The following is an 18378-nucleotide window of genomic DNA, read 5'->3' on the forward strand; positions in this document are numbered from 1 at the left end:
ATGCCTGGCCCTTGTGTTTTGTATTTGGCTAGGGAAATATTCAAGGTATAAAGAATAATATAGACATCAATGAAATTTGTTCAATGATGACTCTGGTGTTGGTAGCAAAAAGAATAGTAGATATGCATTATAAGTAACTATCCTTCTCTTCATCATAACTATTTTACCTTGATACGACTCCTGAGGCAAATTGGTTATAGGTTGTCTAAGTTTAGGTCGAGTTCACCGGAAGAGCTACGTAGTCCATTTGGGTCCACGTTGGGCTATGAGGGACTCAATGATTCCTACCTCACCCTAATATATATTTGGTAATCTCAAATAATGTACTTTCAAATATGCAATTATAACAAGTGCAGAAGACAACCGATCATTGTTTTTCCTGGTTCAAATACCTTACAAAGTCAAATTGGAGCTGACCAGAGCAAACAAAAAAGAAATACCAAGCAGTCAATTCAGGGCTTGGTTCTTCTGTTCTCAGATTAGAAATATGATGTACTTTTACTGTAGTGAACTTGCAGTCAAAACTTTAACACCCAGCAATGCAGATATGTAGAACGACTTCACAGAGCCAAGCTGGATTGAGATGCAACTTTCTTTCCATTGTTTTCAAACTCCTTAAGCGTTGCTCATGAGTGTTTCAAGAATTGTGTTACCATTCACCATCTTTGTAGTGCCAACAATAAAGTCATAGCCCATTCCTTCCTGCAGCACAAGTAGAAAGAAATATGAGCGACCTCTCTCTGTCTCTCGTAGGTGCATGAAAAAGAAGGAAAGCAACTCCTCTGTTGAGGACCAGCAAGATGTTCAATATGGTTTATTTGAACAGATTAGATTGCTAATGTCAATATGGGCTACAATTAAGCACGTAAAGCTACTGACTGCCCCACTCTTGTCTACAGTAAAACTATAAAAACCGTTGATGATTTAGTTGCTACTAAATAATTCTATAACAGCTAGACTGAGGAACGATTCTTTTATTTTTGTGATGAGCACCTTAGTAACAGGAATCTTCTACTTAGGTTGGTGCACCAGCTTTAGAGTGTCTTCGGAAACTCATTCTTGTACCCGCTTTCCAAATGTTTTCTTTCCTTTTCTTTTTTTTTTTAAAGACCCACTTCCCACACCTCTGTATGGGCACCGGCTTCTTGTAACTACAAGAAGCACTAAATTAAGAAATGGGTGGTACCAAAAACTTCGAATAAATAGACATCATGGTCAAACAGCTATTTTGGATCTTGCAGGAAAATGTAAGATATGGAAGTAAAACAATACATTTCAGTTTCCTACATTTGAATATAATGAATGATTTTAGAATCTTTTTAAAGTAGTGTTTCTCCTTTAACAGTAGAATACAACAATTTTCAACTTTTTAGCATAACACAGAAACTTCAATACGTGCCTCCATATGCACCAATATACTTCATAGAGTCACAACAGATATGCAGAGCTCAACTTATGTTCCATTGAACAAATTAACATGATTTGTTGGCAAATAACAGAAAAGCTCATTTATAATGAGGTTCGACAGTAACTAGTTGGATACTATTTGATAAGCCATAACCAGAATCTCTTTCTGTTAGATGAGCCACATCAAAAAATTCTACGAAGAAGCCCTTAGTATAATTTGATAAGCATATCCAAGAATTAATATTTTTAGGCCAGAAATCTGACCATCCAAACATAGGTGATTGATGAAAAAGAATATAAGAGCGAAGGCTCTGGCTCTTGGAGAATAGTTAGATGCTTGTACAGTCATACCAGCAAGTATTTAATAAACGGATCGAAAATTATTAAAATATTTATTTTGGCTGTTTTAATTACTAACCTCATGCATCCTATCATGGAAGTCCTTTTTTTTCACTAGAGGAAATCATGCAGTTTCTCTTTATTGACTACCGTGAAAATTCCATTATTTTGCAGCTCAAGGTTATACAACATTCAAACAGAGCCAGAAGATTGTGCCCAGGATGATATTACATACCTGTGAACTAAGAAAACGAAGAGCAGCAATCTCTGCAAAAGTTACCCCTCCAATGAAGACCACTAATGCTAGGGAACGACGTCCATCCATAAGCCTGGAAATTGCTCAACAAATATTATTTACAAAATAGATATATGAAATTCTTCACAGCTGAAGCGAGTTTCGGACCAAGGCCTTTCAGAATCAGGCATAAAGGCACAAATATATTTAAATTCATGAAATTATTAAAATGTCGTTTTGTTATATCTATTATCCTAAGTAATACAATTTAGATGACAGTTTGTTTGGGGTTGAAATTGTTAATATGGTGCAATCAGTAGAATTAATTGCAATATGTATTGTAAACAATTGAAGTACCACAAGAATACAATGTAGCGCAAGTCATAATGATTCCATATCACAAAAGCAAGCTAAAAGTCCAGATAAAGGGGGAAAAATGTTCCCTAGAAAAACTACATGCATCATTAGAGGATCTATTATCACAATTGCATATTCTTTGATGGCAAGGATTGTCATTATTCAAAACAATATTGCAGGAAATGGTATGATTCTTCAGCAACTACTTATACTAGAACAGTAAAGAATACCTTATACTTGCATGAAGGTAGATATGAGTGTTCCAGAAAGATATATGAAAAATAGGATAACAGGTTTACTAATTTGTAACAGTTTAATGGGTCTAACAGACTAACAATGATTATGAGTTTAATCATTTTTGCGCCAGATACACGTCTTTTTCCTTTTCTTTGTTCTGTTTTTTTGTCCCGGGGGGGTAAACTAATATAATAGCCATGTCTGTTCTTGACTTTTTGTAGATCATAATTCTAAGCCAATTTTAGCACCCAGCGCTAGATCACCACAAAACTTACTAAGTCTCTTTATTTTCTTTTTCTTTTTTTTTGGATCTTTTGCATGTATACTCTCTAAATATACGAAATTGCATGAATACCCTCATAAAATTACTATTTGCATGTATATCCTTTTTTTTTCTTTTTTGCATATGTACTTGTACCATCTAACGTCGTTAAAACATAAATGGCCTAAAACTAAAATGACTGAAATACCCTTATAGGCGGATATGCAAAAAAAAAAAGCTATAACGGTATACACGCAAATAACAACTTTACAAGAATATTCCTGCAATTTCTCATATTTAGAAGGATATACATTTAAAAAAATTATTAAAAAAAGATCAAAACTCGGCTAGAACTTCTAAGTCTTTTATGATTCAAGTAAAATCGACAAGTCAAAAAAAGATTGAGCCACATTGTCATTTCTTTTTAAGATCATGACTCGGTCAAGTTGGAATACTAGGTGATCATTTTAGTAATGCTATTCTCCATTTGTTTTTGATATAATTATCATTATTGAATCTATGACATCTATATATTCTTCATTATTTTTAAAAGTTTAAGCATTTCAAATTTAAATTAATTATAGATGCTTAAATTAGTAAAATATCTTTTAATGATTTGTAAATATTGAGTTGTTTGTTTTTGAGGCGAGAATTTCGTAAAAACAACATGATTCATTCTATAATAGTTGATATTAACATAAGATCATGTGATATGATAAATTTTTTTTTTTTTTGCCATATTTTTTTTATTTAAAACAATTGAATTATCTTTACTGAATTTTGATATTTTTTATTGGATTGTTTTAAGTGTATACTCTCCTAAATATGCATAATTGCATGAATACTCTTGCAAAGTTGCTATTTGCATATGTATCCCTATAAAATTTTCTACCTGTAAGGGTATTTCAGTCATTTTAAATTTAAATCGTTTATTTTTTAATGACGTTAGATGGCATGAGTACATATATAAAAAAGAAAGAAAAAGAAAGGTATATATGCAAAATAAGTATTTTATGAGGGTATACATGCAAATAGTAATTTGACGTGGGTATTCATACAAGTTCGTATATCTTGGAGGGTATACATGCAAAAAAAGAGGGTATACATGCAAAAAAACTTTTTTTTTGGATTTCGGGGGGGGGGGGGGGGGGGGGGGGGAAGAGGAGGGGAGGGGATTAAGTCTTAAATCCTTTATATTCTCTTTTTTTTCTGTTAGTGCTCGACACAGCTCATCACTTGTGCTGGCATGCCTTGTGCCACCAGCACTTAGATCCTCATCTCAAACTGCAAAATTTTTTGAAGGAATCCCCAGTGAGTTCCAGAACTTTCTCCAACACGCAGCAGCACTTTCTTATTAATTATCAAAAGCCCTAGGTTCCTATTCTTCCAGTTCAGACATGAGCTGAAGCCCGATGGCATATGCTTTGAATAGCTTTCATTGACTTTTCCATTCCATGACCCTTAATCCACAGAATCTGATTACCATTACAGTTGCCATGAAAATCACAATTGAGCATTGCAAGGATACTTCACAATCCAACAACATGTGATAAGAGTTCAATTGACAGTCACATCCAGGATTCCTAGCATCACAATTAGCTCTTTCCTCAAATGTGGTCCCTGATAGGTATTCTGTCATGCAAAATCTTTCACAGGAAGCACTTAAGGAGGATCATCAATAACCAGACCAGTGCCCACAAGCTACAAGGAACTTGAGTCCCATTTTCGGATGCTATGTGAAAATCACAGGAACCTGTCTCATTGCATCTTCCACTTAAATTAAATCTGATGAAATGTTACCTGAACAGTCCATTTTTCAGGTTTCTAGAAATGGACAGGGCACAGCATGACACGACAGAACAACATGGCACAGCTGGATGCTCCATTACAAGTGCCCTGCTGACATCAACAAAAAACAAAAAAAGTGGCCGGTACTGGGCACTTTTTTGGCAGTGTCATGTAGGACACACTTAATTTCGAGTGCTGGATACTTCAAGCAAAGTGCCCATGTAATTACCAAGGTTATATGTGGACACTCTAAGCAAAGTGTCCTTATGTTTTTAATATAAAGTTACTAAGATTACGTGGACTCTTCAAGCAAATTATTCTTATATTTTAATACAAAGTTATCAAACTTGTGTAGATCTCTCTAAGCAGAGTGCCATTACATTTTTAATAAACAGTTATCAAAATGACATGAACAAATTAAGTGTCATTATATTTTAATATAAAGTTATCATGGTTAATTATCAATTTAAGTATGTTAACACAACCTGAGAAATCATGAACCAGATAACTTAAAACAACATGTACACTCAATGTTATTCTATTATTTTGTTTGTTAAGCAACATACATTACTCTCCTCCTTTTCAGTTTCTCTTTCTTGGAAAAGCATAAAATACACATATATAATCTATGTACATAAATAATTATTGATTAATAATATGTCGTGCTCCCATGTCTGGATTTTTGGAGGCTGCCATGTCTGACACTTCCCTACTTGGCACCCACACCAAGTGTCTAGGTAACACTGCCAATGATTGGTTAAGATGGTACTAGACTACTACTAGTTATAGAAATCTGTAAGATTTCCAATAAAAATCCATCTACAATGACCATAGACAACTTATTAATATTCTAGCATCCTTCATCTAAAAGTGCCCAAGAACCACACTTTAGGTCAAGGGCCATTTCCATAATAAATCGCCCACCCTATGATGGATATGAGCCACTCAAGAACTAGAATCAATTCTTGCAGTCTATATAACATGATTTTCCATCAAGGAACCCAAAATGAAGTCTTCTAATCAGAGAAAAGGAAGAATATGCAACAATATGATGGATTTTCTGGACTTTGTAACAGATCAAATCAATTAAGAATATGTCAGAGACCTCCAATTTGGGAATATCCTCAAACCTTTTTTTGCACCAGAAGATCCTAACTTCTTATCCTTGATTTGTCTTATACAACATACTATACACGTAAAGAAATACTTCTTTAATGTTATGTCCCTTCCATATCTATATCCTATTATTTTCAAAATTTTCCACATATTAGTGTGCTGTGTGCTTATATCATATATGTATGTGTGTAGCTGGACTACACACTTTACATTAAATTTTTGAAAAAAAAAATTAATGAGTCAACATAAATATACCATCCAAATTGAAATCCAAGCCATTGAAGATGATCTACACTATGGACAATGTTCAAAAACCAAAATTCATGTATTTTGGTGGTCTTTAACCTAAGCATCAAGATGGAGGAAAAATAAAAGTAAAGCGTGTAAACTTTCTTTTATATATGTATACACACACACACACACAGAGAGAGACAGATATATATATATATATATATATATATATATATATATATATATATATATATATATATATATATATATATATATATATATATATATATATATAAAGTTCCAAAATTTATTGCTAAACAGTTAAATGAGCAAGAACATATTTGGTAGTGTTCTTGCAAACATGAGGGTGGGGTTGGGAAAGGGTCTCAAGTTAGCAAGTAGATGCAAAATATTACTACACTAAGACATGGGAGGAAACTATGATCACCTGTCATGGTTAGACTGCGCGCCTAAGACTATGTCAAATGAAGAACTGCTTGTAGAAGCACCCTATCAAGGATGATACAGAGAAGGGCTTCAGTATATGACAGTAATATACAAACTTCATCTAGTTTCCAGAAAAATGAATGTCAATATGGAATATACAACTCACTCTCTTTAAATCCAAATGAGGTCCAGGCAACAGCTTCATTATTTCTTCAATTGAACGCCTGCAAGTTAACTTAGTTAACAAGAGAGAGTTACATTAAAAATCAACCAATCTTCATATTTATATAAGTAAAATCAAGTTATCACTTTGAATCCTCTTCTCAAAAAGGGGAAAGAAGGGAGTAAAATCTTCAACAAAAATTATTAGGATTTAGGGATTTCTTTCCATTGGAAGGCCCTCAAGGCTTATGATATGCATGTTGCAAACTTTAACCCCAAGATCACTAGCAGCTGTGTTTTGGAACTCCAATTTGATTAGATTTGGATAAGGATCACCAGATACCTGCTGGAACCCTGTCCAATTGCCTGCTTGCATGCACTTGTACATTTTGTAAATATTTAGAAGAAAGCACAGTTTCCATTTAGAGCATATGAATGGTGGTATAGTCAAATTGTTGGTTGTGTTAGGAAAAGGTGTCATCTATATGTATGGTGTTACCGAATGTTTTAACTCTTTCAAAAACACTGCATTGTATTTGACAAACAAGAGTACTGCATTACATGGCAAACGTACCAGTTTTGTAGAGAGAGTTAGAGAGAGAGAGAAAGAAATGTTTCTGCCGCAAAATGGCATACCTACATTTTGGAGCTGCCTATTCCCACAGACAAGATTAAAGTCTGCCATCTTTTTGCTAATATATGCATAAAACAGCTATTTACTATAATCCATCAAATATTAAGTAATATGGCACAAAACGATTCATGAAAATATGAAAGTAATCATCAGCCTTGAACATAGAGGAATATTACATGAAACTGCACAGACTTTTTGATATTGGATTGATCCATATGCCTATAAAATAACAGCAGAGAAAACCTTAATTTTGGTTGCAGTTAGAGGATTCATTTTTTTAAAAAAAATGAAGCTAATGAGTCATTTGTTTTTATTTCATTTCTAGTTTTTGAAAGTCATAGAAAATACATTTTTTTGGTGGCAATTGTTTCTTATGTTCTGAAACAAAAAACAGATTAACAATCTGGTGGTGGTACTATGGTGTCGGTTCTGCTAATGGTGTTCATCCTGGTGTTGTGGTGGTCTGGCCATGGTGGCGGCGGCGGCAAAGATGGTGGCGGCGGCGGCAAAGATGGTGGTGGTGGCAGCAAAGATGTAATGGTGGTAATGGTGTTAGTGATAATGGGGGCAACTGCAGCAACAATAGTGCTGGCAACTTTGCCAGGTGAAACTGTATAAAATTTTAGAAGCAAACACCTTTTTGCTATTGAAAATTGTGGAAAGTTTTAAAAAAAGAAAACAAAGATAGGTTCACTAATATATTTTATATCGTCATCATTGCTTTTTTATTTTAAACAACAAAAATAGACAATGGTATGGTCGGCGAAACCGTCCCAAACCGCCTGGTTCGGAACGTCCCGAACCATACCGGAGGCTTACCGAGACAGTTCTAGCAACCAAACCGAGACGCCAGAGGGGGAGGAGAAGGAAAAAGAGGAAAAGAGAGAGAGAGAGAGAGAGAGAGAGCGGGGGGGGGGGGGGGTGCAGGGAGGGAGAGGGAAAGGAAGAGAGGTTGGCTTGGGGCTGACCGGCGGAGGCCGACTTTACATAAAAATCGCAAAAATTTTTAGCGGCCGAACCCCTGTTTCAAACGAAACAGTGACCCGATCGTGGCCTCCGCCTTTTGCCCGGCCGCTGGCCTCCTCTCTCCCTCCCTCTGTCCTCCTCTCTCTCTCTCCCCTCCCTCCTCTGCTGTGTCGGTGCAGGCCCGACACGGCACAGCGCGGGCCCTAACCGACTTATGCTGCCGAGCAACTGGTATGGTGTCCGATACCAACACAACAGACCTTAGGCAATTGTGACGCAGCTATACACCCACTTCTAATCATCAAGGATGCATGGTCAAAAAGATTCTTCGGTGCCAATACTCATTCTGGAATTTGCTTTTTTTTCTCGAGAAAGAATACCACATAAAACTATGAGCAAATATTTAAATAGGTCCAAAGCACATAGTTATAAACTTCTTATTTTTATTTATTTTTATATCAGGATGAGAACTTGGATCAGACCTCTAGCCAATTGAAACCCAAAATTTAGTGGGTTGGGTCCTACGTACCCCAAGTTTAAAATTGATATAACATTCTAGATAGCTCTGCCAGATAATAAACCAGCAGTTTGTGCAAAACTTTCAGATGCAAGCTTTCGCTGGGAAAGGAATGTATCATGCACACTCAACCAAGGTCCGCCATACCGACCGTACCGAGGTACCGACATACCGATGGGCACCGATACCGGTACGGTACGGGTATCGTACCGAACCGAATCGGGTCGTACCGACCCGGTTCGGGGACAGCACACGTGAGAGCACGCAGGCGCGCGGCCCCGCGCTCGCGAAACACATTTCTGCGCATTTTTTCGTTTTCCTACTTAAAACCGCATCCCGCAAACGTGTTTCTCCGCATCATTTTCCTTGCAGGATGTGTCTCCCGAGCAGGGCGCATTTTCCGTGCGGAATTTTCTTCCTTCTTTCTGAGCCTTCTCGTTTCTTCTCCTCTCTCCTCCGCTCTTCTTCCGCAAGCAAGCCCTGACGAGGATCCTCTCTCCTCCGCTCTTCTCCCGCGAGCAAGCCCTGACGAGGCCCGGTACCAATAAGTCTCCTCCTTCTCTTCTTCCTCTTCTCCTCTTTCTCTTCTTCCTCTTCTTTCTTCCTCTTTCTTCCTCTTCTTTTCTGTTCTTCTTCCTCTTCTTTCTTCTTCCCCGATCGGTTCTGACTCAGAAGGGGTCGGAACAATTTTATATGCCATACTGAACTGGTACCTGTCAGCACCGGTTCGGTACGGGCTGAACTGACCGGTTCCAGTCGGGTCAGCATACCTTGCACTCAACCCAACTCAATCTACCCACACCATTGTTTACATTGCAACATCAAAGTTTGTCCTAAATTATTAGGAACTTTTACCAATTATTGAGGGCATCAATAGCTTTAGTTGGTAAACTCACTCGGTGGTAATAGCAGTGACCTAGGTTCGGGTTCCACCCTCACTCAAATTCGGCTGGCATTCCTCTTATCCTAGTTCTCAAAAAAATATTATACCAATAAATGGACCCTATGTTGTGTTTGTAACTCATATGAATTCTAATATTGTAACTTAACATATATGATGTCATATATGTATGTCAGCAATTTGAGAGTATGTTGATTTTTTCTCTCAAATACTTACAATTAAGAGCTAGATAATCCTAAAGTAGTTATAGACCATCGACAAGGTGCAACTTGTTCTAGGGTAGGTACCCATGATATCTATGTCTTAATATCTATTTCTTATGTTGAGCGTAACTGTTGAAATTGTTAGTTCAGATACCACTATGTTTATGGCAACAGAAGCAAAATGGGTTGTAATATACTGTATTAAGATATGGAGGGTAGAGACATGGTTCTTCATATCGATGCATACCGCCCTGTACTAGATGTATTATACCATAACGGTGCTAAATCGGAACTTAGTCCCATGTATCAGACATACCAACACAGTACTAGCCTGGTACCAAAGCAGGGTCCGGTACTGGGAAAGTGAAACTTGGTAGAGTAATAGAGGATAGAAGAGTAGTACACTAATATTTTCTCACATGATTTCTTGACCACTTAACTTACAAAATGACTTGCAGAGATAGATGTTGACTCTTCACATACCCAACATAAATGCATTATAATTCTCAAAAGACACTAATTAAATAAATCCATGGAACACTAAGAGACAATATTAGGAAACACTAATAAACGATCAACTCATGTACTTACTTGATACTTTAAATAAATTTGGTTTAATTAAATCTAGTTTGATATCCAGCACCTCCCCCCCCCCCCCCCCCCTAATCCAAACTTTCTTCTAACCAAGACCATTATGGCTTCTTCAAAAATATCGGCATTGAGGGGTTTGGAAATCTGCCGCTTTCTTACTGTTGTAGAAGATCCAATGCTTTTGAATGGAATGACATCTGAGACCATTTCTATTGATGTAAAGGGCTTGTGATAATTCCTCTGTTGCTTGTGTAGTAGCATCACTTTTTCTACATAGTATCTTCACTAGACAACACTTATTTATCTTCTAGTGCATGCTCCCTTGACCAAAGAAGGCTTCCATATTGACCCACCTGCATCATAGAATAAATTCTCCACTCCAACATATAACATAGGATTTTCCATATTTTCAAATATTTGCCTTCATGTAAGATTCCGTAAATTTTTGCTCTTTAAGCTACATGTTTTCCTTTTCACTTCTAATCATCTTGCCAAATTTATCAATTGAGTTCAAACTTCACCTACTTGATTTCTATACTATATGCATTTTCACTTTCCCTTATGTTCTCAACTTTCTCTTCTTTGATTATTCTAATTTCTAAATTTTCAGTTTTCTGTTCTACTTTTTTAATTTCTTTCACATCATTTTCAAATTTTTATTCTCAACTTTTTGTTCTTCTATTTCATTTTCAAAATTTTCTTCCAAAAACTCATTTCTTTGGCGTTCTCCAATAATTTTTGATGCACTGCTTTTGACAAAATCTTCAAAGCTTTCTCCCCCATTTCGAATTTCTTTGATATGCAACCTATGGGATTCTTAATGACATCCCATAGCTTGCAACCTTCCAACCAGGTGCATGTTCAAATGCTCCAGATATTATAATTAGAAAAACACCAACTCTTCTTATGAGAAAGGCATATCTTTTCTCTCCCTCTCTCTCTCCCCTTTTCTCTCCTTTTCTTTTCTGAAATTCGCCTCCCACCTTGGGGATAATTAATTGCTTCTTCTCCTTGAAGCTACTCTTGGCTTCTACATTACAATGATCCTAACACTTGGAGCCTCCTTACTCTCAAATAACTCTATTTGGTTGTCTATCTTACAAGATCTTTGGGGCTCTAATACCACTTTGTTAGCTCTAACACCACTGCTTTGGGGGTAGCAGAAGCAAAATGGGCTCCAATATACTCTACTAAGAAATAAATGGCAGAAAGTAGGAGAGTCTAGAATAATAACACTAATATTTTCTCATTCATGATTTCCTGCATGCTTACAGAATGACAAATTACATAGCCTTATATAGATGCATATTGACTCATCACATGCCTCTTACATAAATGCATTATGATATCCAAGACACTAATTAAATAATCCATCGAATGCTGACACTATTTGGGAACACTTCACTAGTTAATGGCTTAACTCATTTACTTAATCAGCACTTTAGTTAAACTTCGTATAATATCTAACAGAAATTATAATCAATCTAATTAGCAATGTTTTGTCCAATGATAGACATGCTGGCACAATCCTAATAATGAATTAAGCTTTCTGTGCCATCCACTAAACCTGTGCTACATATCAATCTATAACAGTGAGCTGGGAAGCATGTCCATTCTCTTTCCTTCATGTAATGATTAGTTATCTTGGGGTTGAGTTTGGGTGTGGGTGGGTGGGTGGGTGGGTGGATGGGGGAGTGCGGAGAAAACGAATACATGTAATAGTAAGCCTGTCCAGCCCTTTCCATTTTTTTCATCTTTTACTTAACTCTCCTTTCACTTTTAATCTAAACCTTTTACCTACGATAACAAAAACTGGCCATCACAGTACAATGAATAAGTATGAATGGACATTGTCGACGAAACAAATTAGTAATATGAAAAATTTATGTGCAAATTTTCCACCCAAATAGCAAGAGAAGTCAGATGTTTGTTGGTTACAAAAGAACATATTACTAGAACTGACTAGAAAGAAGTTTATTAAGTACATGCAAGAGATGTCAAACAAGACGCATGAAGAAATTTGAGCAGCAATGCTTGTTATAACAACTAATCAATAGAACAATATGATGGGAAATAAATTTACCATCCAGATCTAATTGCATGTTGCACAAGACGAATGCTAAGAGGCGCATATCCAGAAAAGATGTACGAGACATCATTGGGGCTGAAATACAGTCAAGAAGTTCAAATGTTTAGAATGTAAATATTAATACTTACAATAAAGAATAACAAATACAAAATCATCTGATAAAGCATTCATATTTTCATATTATGGATTAATGAAACTGCTAAAACATCCTTTAAATGGACATGAGGACTACACTAAAGATTTGAAATTGAGCATACTGGCTAGAAGCCAGTAAGATGGGGGCTGGAAACCCTCACGTATACCCAAGCCAGAACAGAACCACTTGGATCGTGCCAGATTGAGGAAGACTGAAGTAGATTAGCCCTAAGATTGTTCAGTATCAATGGGCACTACCTCATACTGAACAATACTCCCTTAAAAGCTAATTCTTTTTTAATCCACTTTTTGTAGGCTGGAACAACCAGGGAGTAGTACTAAAACAAACAGCTAGACTACTAAATACAACAAGACTACCACAAGAAGTTTGGTTACGCATGAAGATACAGGGAGATGCTAACTTGGTATACTAACGACTAATGATCCCAAAAAAGAGGTCAAATATATGTACTTGGCTGTGTCGGTATCATCAACTATAAGTTGCAGAGCTCTTGTAATAGTAGGCCAGTTGGTCTTTGTTTCCTGCAAGCAAGGTTCAACAACAATTCAGTTGACATTGAGAGGAAAAGAAATTGGCATAACACCAAGCTAAAATATTGTATATATAGGACAAGGAGTTGCGAAATATTTAATCTCATGTAGACTACCTGAAACTTATGCAAATTTCTCTGCTTATGATATAAATCATACCTACCTGTTTCCTAAAGAGTCCAGCCTTTTCCAGATTATACAATGTAGACATGTGCTCAAATCCATAGCTGTGGAGTATCTCCCTCCTAAATTAAGAAAAGAAGATTATATATATGTGTATAACAAAATATATCGATTCACTATGGAAGAAAATGATCAAGAACATGTTAAAAAGAAAATAAATACCACAAACCTAATGTGATTTCTGAGCAATGTAGTTTTGTAATTCATAAGAGTTATGAGCAGTGCCTAGTAAAGAACAGAAGGCTAGTTACAGCTCTTAACTTTTATATTAACTTTTTGATCATGCACTGAGAATTTTAGTGCAGCATTGTTGCTGTATTGAGAAAACTCCAGTGCATTACAATTAGTTGGCAATCATCCCACAAGCATTTTACCTAAACTTGTGGGGGGAAAGATATACTGGAAGTGTTGAATTGGCATGAGAGTCAGTACAAGGACTATAATGGGTATATTTCTATCATTTAGAGTTTCTATTCTACTAAGATTATACTTGGCATATCGTACAGCATTCTGAAACAGCACAGAGAGAGAGATAGAAAGAAAAACTATGACATAAATCAACCCAATAATTTTGCCTACAAATTTGTAATCCTTCGGCCATCATTTGACTATTCATTCACCAATAGTCTTTGCCTTGTCAAATATGTGGCTTAATTATTTTTGCAATTCTTATTCTTCGTAGCAAAACTTGTCACGATAATGCAACTGTGTGATCAATTCTGGTCTTTCACCACTAACTATGCTTCACCTTTGCTGATGATAATTTAGGAATTGTAACCATATTTAACAATTCCCGAAGCATATCCTTGTATATTGTTTTCGACATATTATGCAAATTGAGACGGTTTCCAAGTCGCAAACAAACCCCATGAGATATCAGTGGGCAATTGAACATGAATCGAGCTGAAAGGGGCCAGGAGCTAAGGAATGCCTAAGATTATGAGGATGGCAATAGTGTTAAAGGATATGAAAAAACTTGATTTTATGATAACTTTATTTTTGATAAGAAAGACATGATCTCAAATACCAAAGGTTTGGAGTACTAGTAACTAGTAATATAGGGATTGAAAGAGAGACTAGTAATTAAAATGGTGATTTTGTATATTACAAATATTACAAGTGATTTTGTTCTTCAATCACATCCCTTCAATTTGTATAAATAAGTATCTGTTAAGCCTCATTGCAAGGTCGACGAAACCGTCACGAGCCGCCCAATTCAGGGATCCCGAGCCATACCGGCCGCGGACCGGGACGGTTTCTGCGACGAAAACGAGACCGGCGCCGGAGGGGAGAAGACAAAGAAAAAGGAGGAAAAGAGAGAGAGTGGGAGAGGGAGGGAGAGGGAGAGGAAGGAAGAGAGAGGAAGGTCGAGGCCGGACGGCGGAGGCTGGGGAGCCGGAACTGATTTTGTTGGACGAATCGATCCGGTTCCCCACTGGGCCGGCTTGGTACAGGCCGAACCGAGCGGTTTGGTCTAGTTCAGCCTACCTTGGTTTAGACTCTTTCCGACACATTAAGACCTTGCAATTATGATTCATCAATGCATTGTATGAACTTTATCTTGTCATAGTCCCATCAGAACTGTATCTTGTCACATGGATTGCTTCCTTAGTAAGTCGTCGTCTCAAACAATTGCATAAAATGATATCTTCAAGATGAAGTGACTTCACAACCTTAAAATTGTTCGCATGTCACTACCATTCTTCTATGTGTTGCCGATTATGGCTTGATAATCCTTAAGGTTTCCAACGTTTCTGCTTGTGCTCCCATTTCAGCTCATGTTGATGCTCCATCAGTGTCTTAATCAAGGTTCGCCGTCTCGATACCGGACCCCATACCGGTGCCATACTAGCACAGTGTCGATACGGAGTTTTTTTGGCATACCAAGTATCGGTACGCCACACACGGTATGCCACGTATACTAGGTACCGGTATGGTACCCCATACCGTCTAGTTCGGGCTGGTACGGCATATTAAGACCCTTAATATTGTTTTTCCCACATATATGGACATGTTTACACATTTATGGGTACTAGTTTTCTTTCCTCAACTACATTGTAGGATGGCCAAGTATTCTATATCAAGTATAGCTCTTAACATAAGCATATCTCTCAACTCAAGTCCTTCCTTGCTTCTTGTCTCACTTGAAGTTCTGCACCTTCAGAGCCATTATCATCAAGTTCCGAGAGAAACCACCATGTGACATATAATTGACCTCAAGTTATTCATAATATTTTCTATACTGCCCCAAACAGCCCAGTTCAAGATGTACCATACCAGGTTGGAACTGATACAAAAGCATCAATCGAATTGGTACAGGCCCTGTACCAACCCATATCGCCCAGTACTGCCCCAAACCTAGGTGCATATTGTACCATACCAACCCACATCGACTAGTTTCGGGCAATACCATGATAGAAAGTGAGAAAAAAAGATCTCAGTATGAGACTACATGACATGGTCTGCCGTACCGGCCGGTACATACCGGTCCGGCCTGGGACCGGTACCGGATCAGCGTGGAATCCGGTACCGGTGGTTTATTGTTGGAGAACCGGTACGGGACCGGTTCGTACCGGTCCGGGCTGCCCCGGTACGCCGAACGGTACCGGTACGGCGGACCTTGCTACATGATGCCTGTCCATGCCATTGTCTTGATTAGAGGGAAATACTGATCCCTCTGGCATTCCAATAGTGCACTTAGACAATCTTTCTTGATAACCATTCATGTCCTTAAGAGCCAAAATCCAACCATCATGGAGCTCCAATATAGCTCCGCATTTAAAGTGACAAGATCTGATAGATAAGGAGCTTCATCTCTTCAACAAACACATGACATCGTTCTCCTACTGATGATAAGATCCCTTACAAGGGAGTCAAAGTCTACAAAAATAAAACTACTATGACTATCCAATATTGTGTTATGTAACTCTTATGGTCAAATGAGGACACATGGTGTGTGGCCAAAAGTTTAAACCTAACATAATTGTTTTTTTCTGGTGAACCGGTTGTTTTATAGAGCCCTTGAATAAATCCACCAATCACATCTACCGTCAATATATCTTGAAGATAGCCTAGTATTTAGAGATATCCCACAACTCAGGTCGACTATGATCAGCCATATAGGAAGCCACCCAATCAATTGCCTGGTTAGCCTCTGAAAACATGCTAAACTACACATGAGGTGATACTCGATTTAAGTCTCCAAATATCCATCATTAATAGGTGAGTAGGCCCCTGATGCTAAGTTCCTGCTAAAACCATTTTCATACCCCTTCCAATATAATGTTCTCCAACTTTAGAACCGTAGTGGCATCAGCGTCCACAATCTTAGTATCGGGTACCGTATCGGTACCTTATCGTTTGGAACCGCGCCCACACGGAGCAGCGCGCCCGCACGCGGGGAAGAGCGTGATGGGGACTCACGGTCCAAAGCCCCTCACTATGCCCCTTTCCTTGCGCTCCTTACGTGCGCCTTCAAAAAACGCTGATGATGAACCGATTGCAGGCAACGCCGGTGGAATAACTCAATAGAAAGATCAACAATGAAAGCAAACTGAGTTCTATTCCACTAAATTGAAGAACAAATAACAAGAACAATGAAAGCAAAAAAAATCTAGCAAGGGAATGAAGAGATTCCTTTCTAGCCCAATCTAGTGGAGATTGATGTATCTATCACTAGCCCAAGTCCTAGAACACAAGATCTAAGGACCGAAATCGGCACAAGCGCTGCCCAAGCCTTACGGCCGACTCTCTAACAAAAGAACACAATTCTGGAATAACTCTCAATGCCTCACAATGGCCCTTTACAACTCTATTTATAGGCTAAAACCTTAGACAAAACTAAGTAACCCTCTTAAGATAAACATAGCAAATTGTCTTCCCATGGATCTAAGGCTTTTCCACCGTCGATTGGCATGAGATCAATGGCTGAAAAATCACCCAAGGGCCCTCCCGCAGCTGGATATTGACTTGGTCCTTGGCCATTGAATGGAGGAGGATGGAAGGTTGCGATTGCTTGGGTCGCGCGGGCTGGGCCTATGGGACGCGTGTTCCGCGCCCGCACGGGCGGGCGCGAGCGGGCGGTCTACTGGGCGCACGGGCGGGCGGTTTGCTGGGTGCGCGGGCCTGGGCGCACACCCGCTGCTGCACAAGGCCATGCGCGCGCGCAGCCAAGGTCGGTCATGCGCCGGGGCGTGGGTGCAGGCGCGGGTGCGCTGGGGATGCATCCGCCATGGCCGTGCTATGCGCGCCGTCCTGCACGCACAGCCATCCGTGTGGCATGCTCCTCTCAGTCGAGTGCTCGTTGGGTTGATGGGGCAAGGTCTGGCACGCGGGCAGATCCCACGCTGTGCCAAAGTCGTGGATGAACCTCGCAGTCGGCCAAGCGCGCGATTCCACATGCCCGAGCGTTGTTCCCCGCGCAGGGCAGCGCGCCCACGTAGGCTAGCAATCCGTGTGGGGCATTTAATGCCACTCTGTGGCATTTAACGCGTCCACTCACGTGGACACGGGCGCGGACGCAAGTTGTTTTTTTTCGCGTCCGCGTGCGGACGCGCGCGTTGTTTTTTTTCATCCGCGCGCGCGTCTGCTCTATTGGCTGGTTCGGTACCGGTTCCAACTCTTACCGAACCAGTACCGATGCCTACCGGTACGTCAGTACAGTCAGTCCGGCGGACCTTGGGTGCATAGGAGCATATTACTTGCCAAATAAAAAAATACTTACGATATTGATTACCCGTGATAGCCAATCCACCCTCCCCATACTTAGCTCTCATCAGCCTACTCCAAAAATTTTGGGGCTCTAGCAAAAACTTCACCATATATCTCATCATCAATGCATCCTGTCTCATAGCCAATGAGTAGATACTAGATACCCAAACCACCACCCTGAACTGGTTGACATATAGTGTCCCATGAAAAAAGATGACTTTCCTAGACTAGTCAGAGGAGCCCCATAGGAAATTTCGCATCATCTATTCAACACTATTGATTACTCCCTTGGAAATGATTGTGTTTTCCATGAGAT

At 38.8% G+C, this 18378-nt stretch overlaps 1 protein-coding gene across 2 annotated transcripts in view; it reads right to left on the reverse strand.

Moving 5' to 3' along the window:
- Positions 1-304: 304 nt before the first annotated feature.
- The window catches only part of LOC103723113 (vacuolar protein-sorting-associated protein 33 homolog), a 51650-nt gene continuing 33576 nt past the window's right edge, over positions 305-18378 (reverse strand). For both annotated transcript variants that reach the window (XM_008813930.4, XM_008813928.4), the window contains 7 exons: positions 13333-13414; positions 13090-13160; positions 12477-12557; positions 6586-6643; positions 6421-6482; positions 1982-2075; positions 305-702 (listed from right to left, as the gene is read on the reverse strand). In XM_008813930.4, coding sequence (XP_008812152.2) covers positions 616-702; positions 1982-2075; positions 6421-6482; positions 6586-6643; positions 12477-12557; positions 13090-13160; positions 13333-13414 — 535 coding nt within the window. In that variant the 3' untranslated portion in view covers positions 305-615. The remainder of the gene's footprint in view (positions 703-1981; positions 2076-6420; positions 6483-6585; positions 6644-12476; positions 12558-13089; positions 13161-13332; positions 13415-18378) is intronic.

This window comes from Phoenix dactylifera, chromosome 5 (genome assembly GCF_009389715.1).
Source record: "Phoenix dactylifera cultivar Barhee BC4 chromosome 5, palm_55x_up_171113_PBpolish2nd_filt_p, whole genome shotgun sequence".
In the NCBI taxonomy this organism is placed as follows: Eukaryota; Viridiplantae; Streptophyta; class Magnoliopsida; order Arecales; family Arecaceae; genus Phoenix; species Phoenix dactylifera.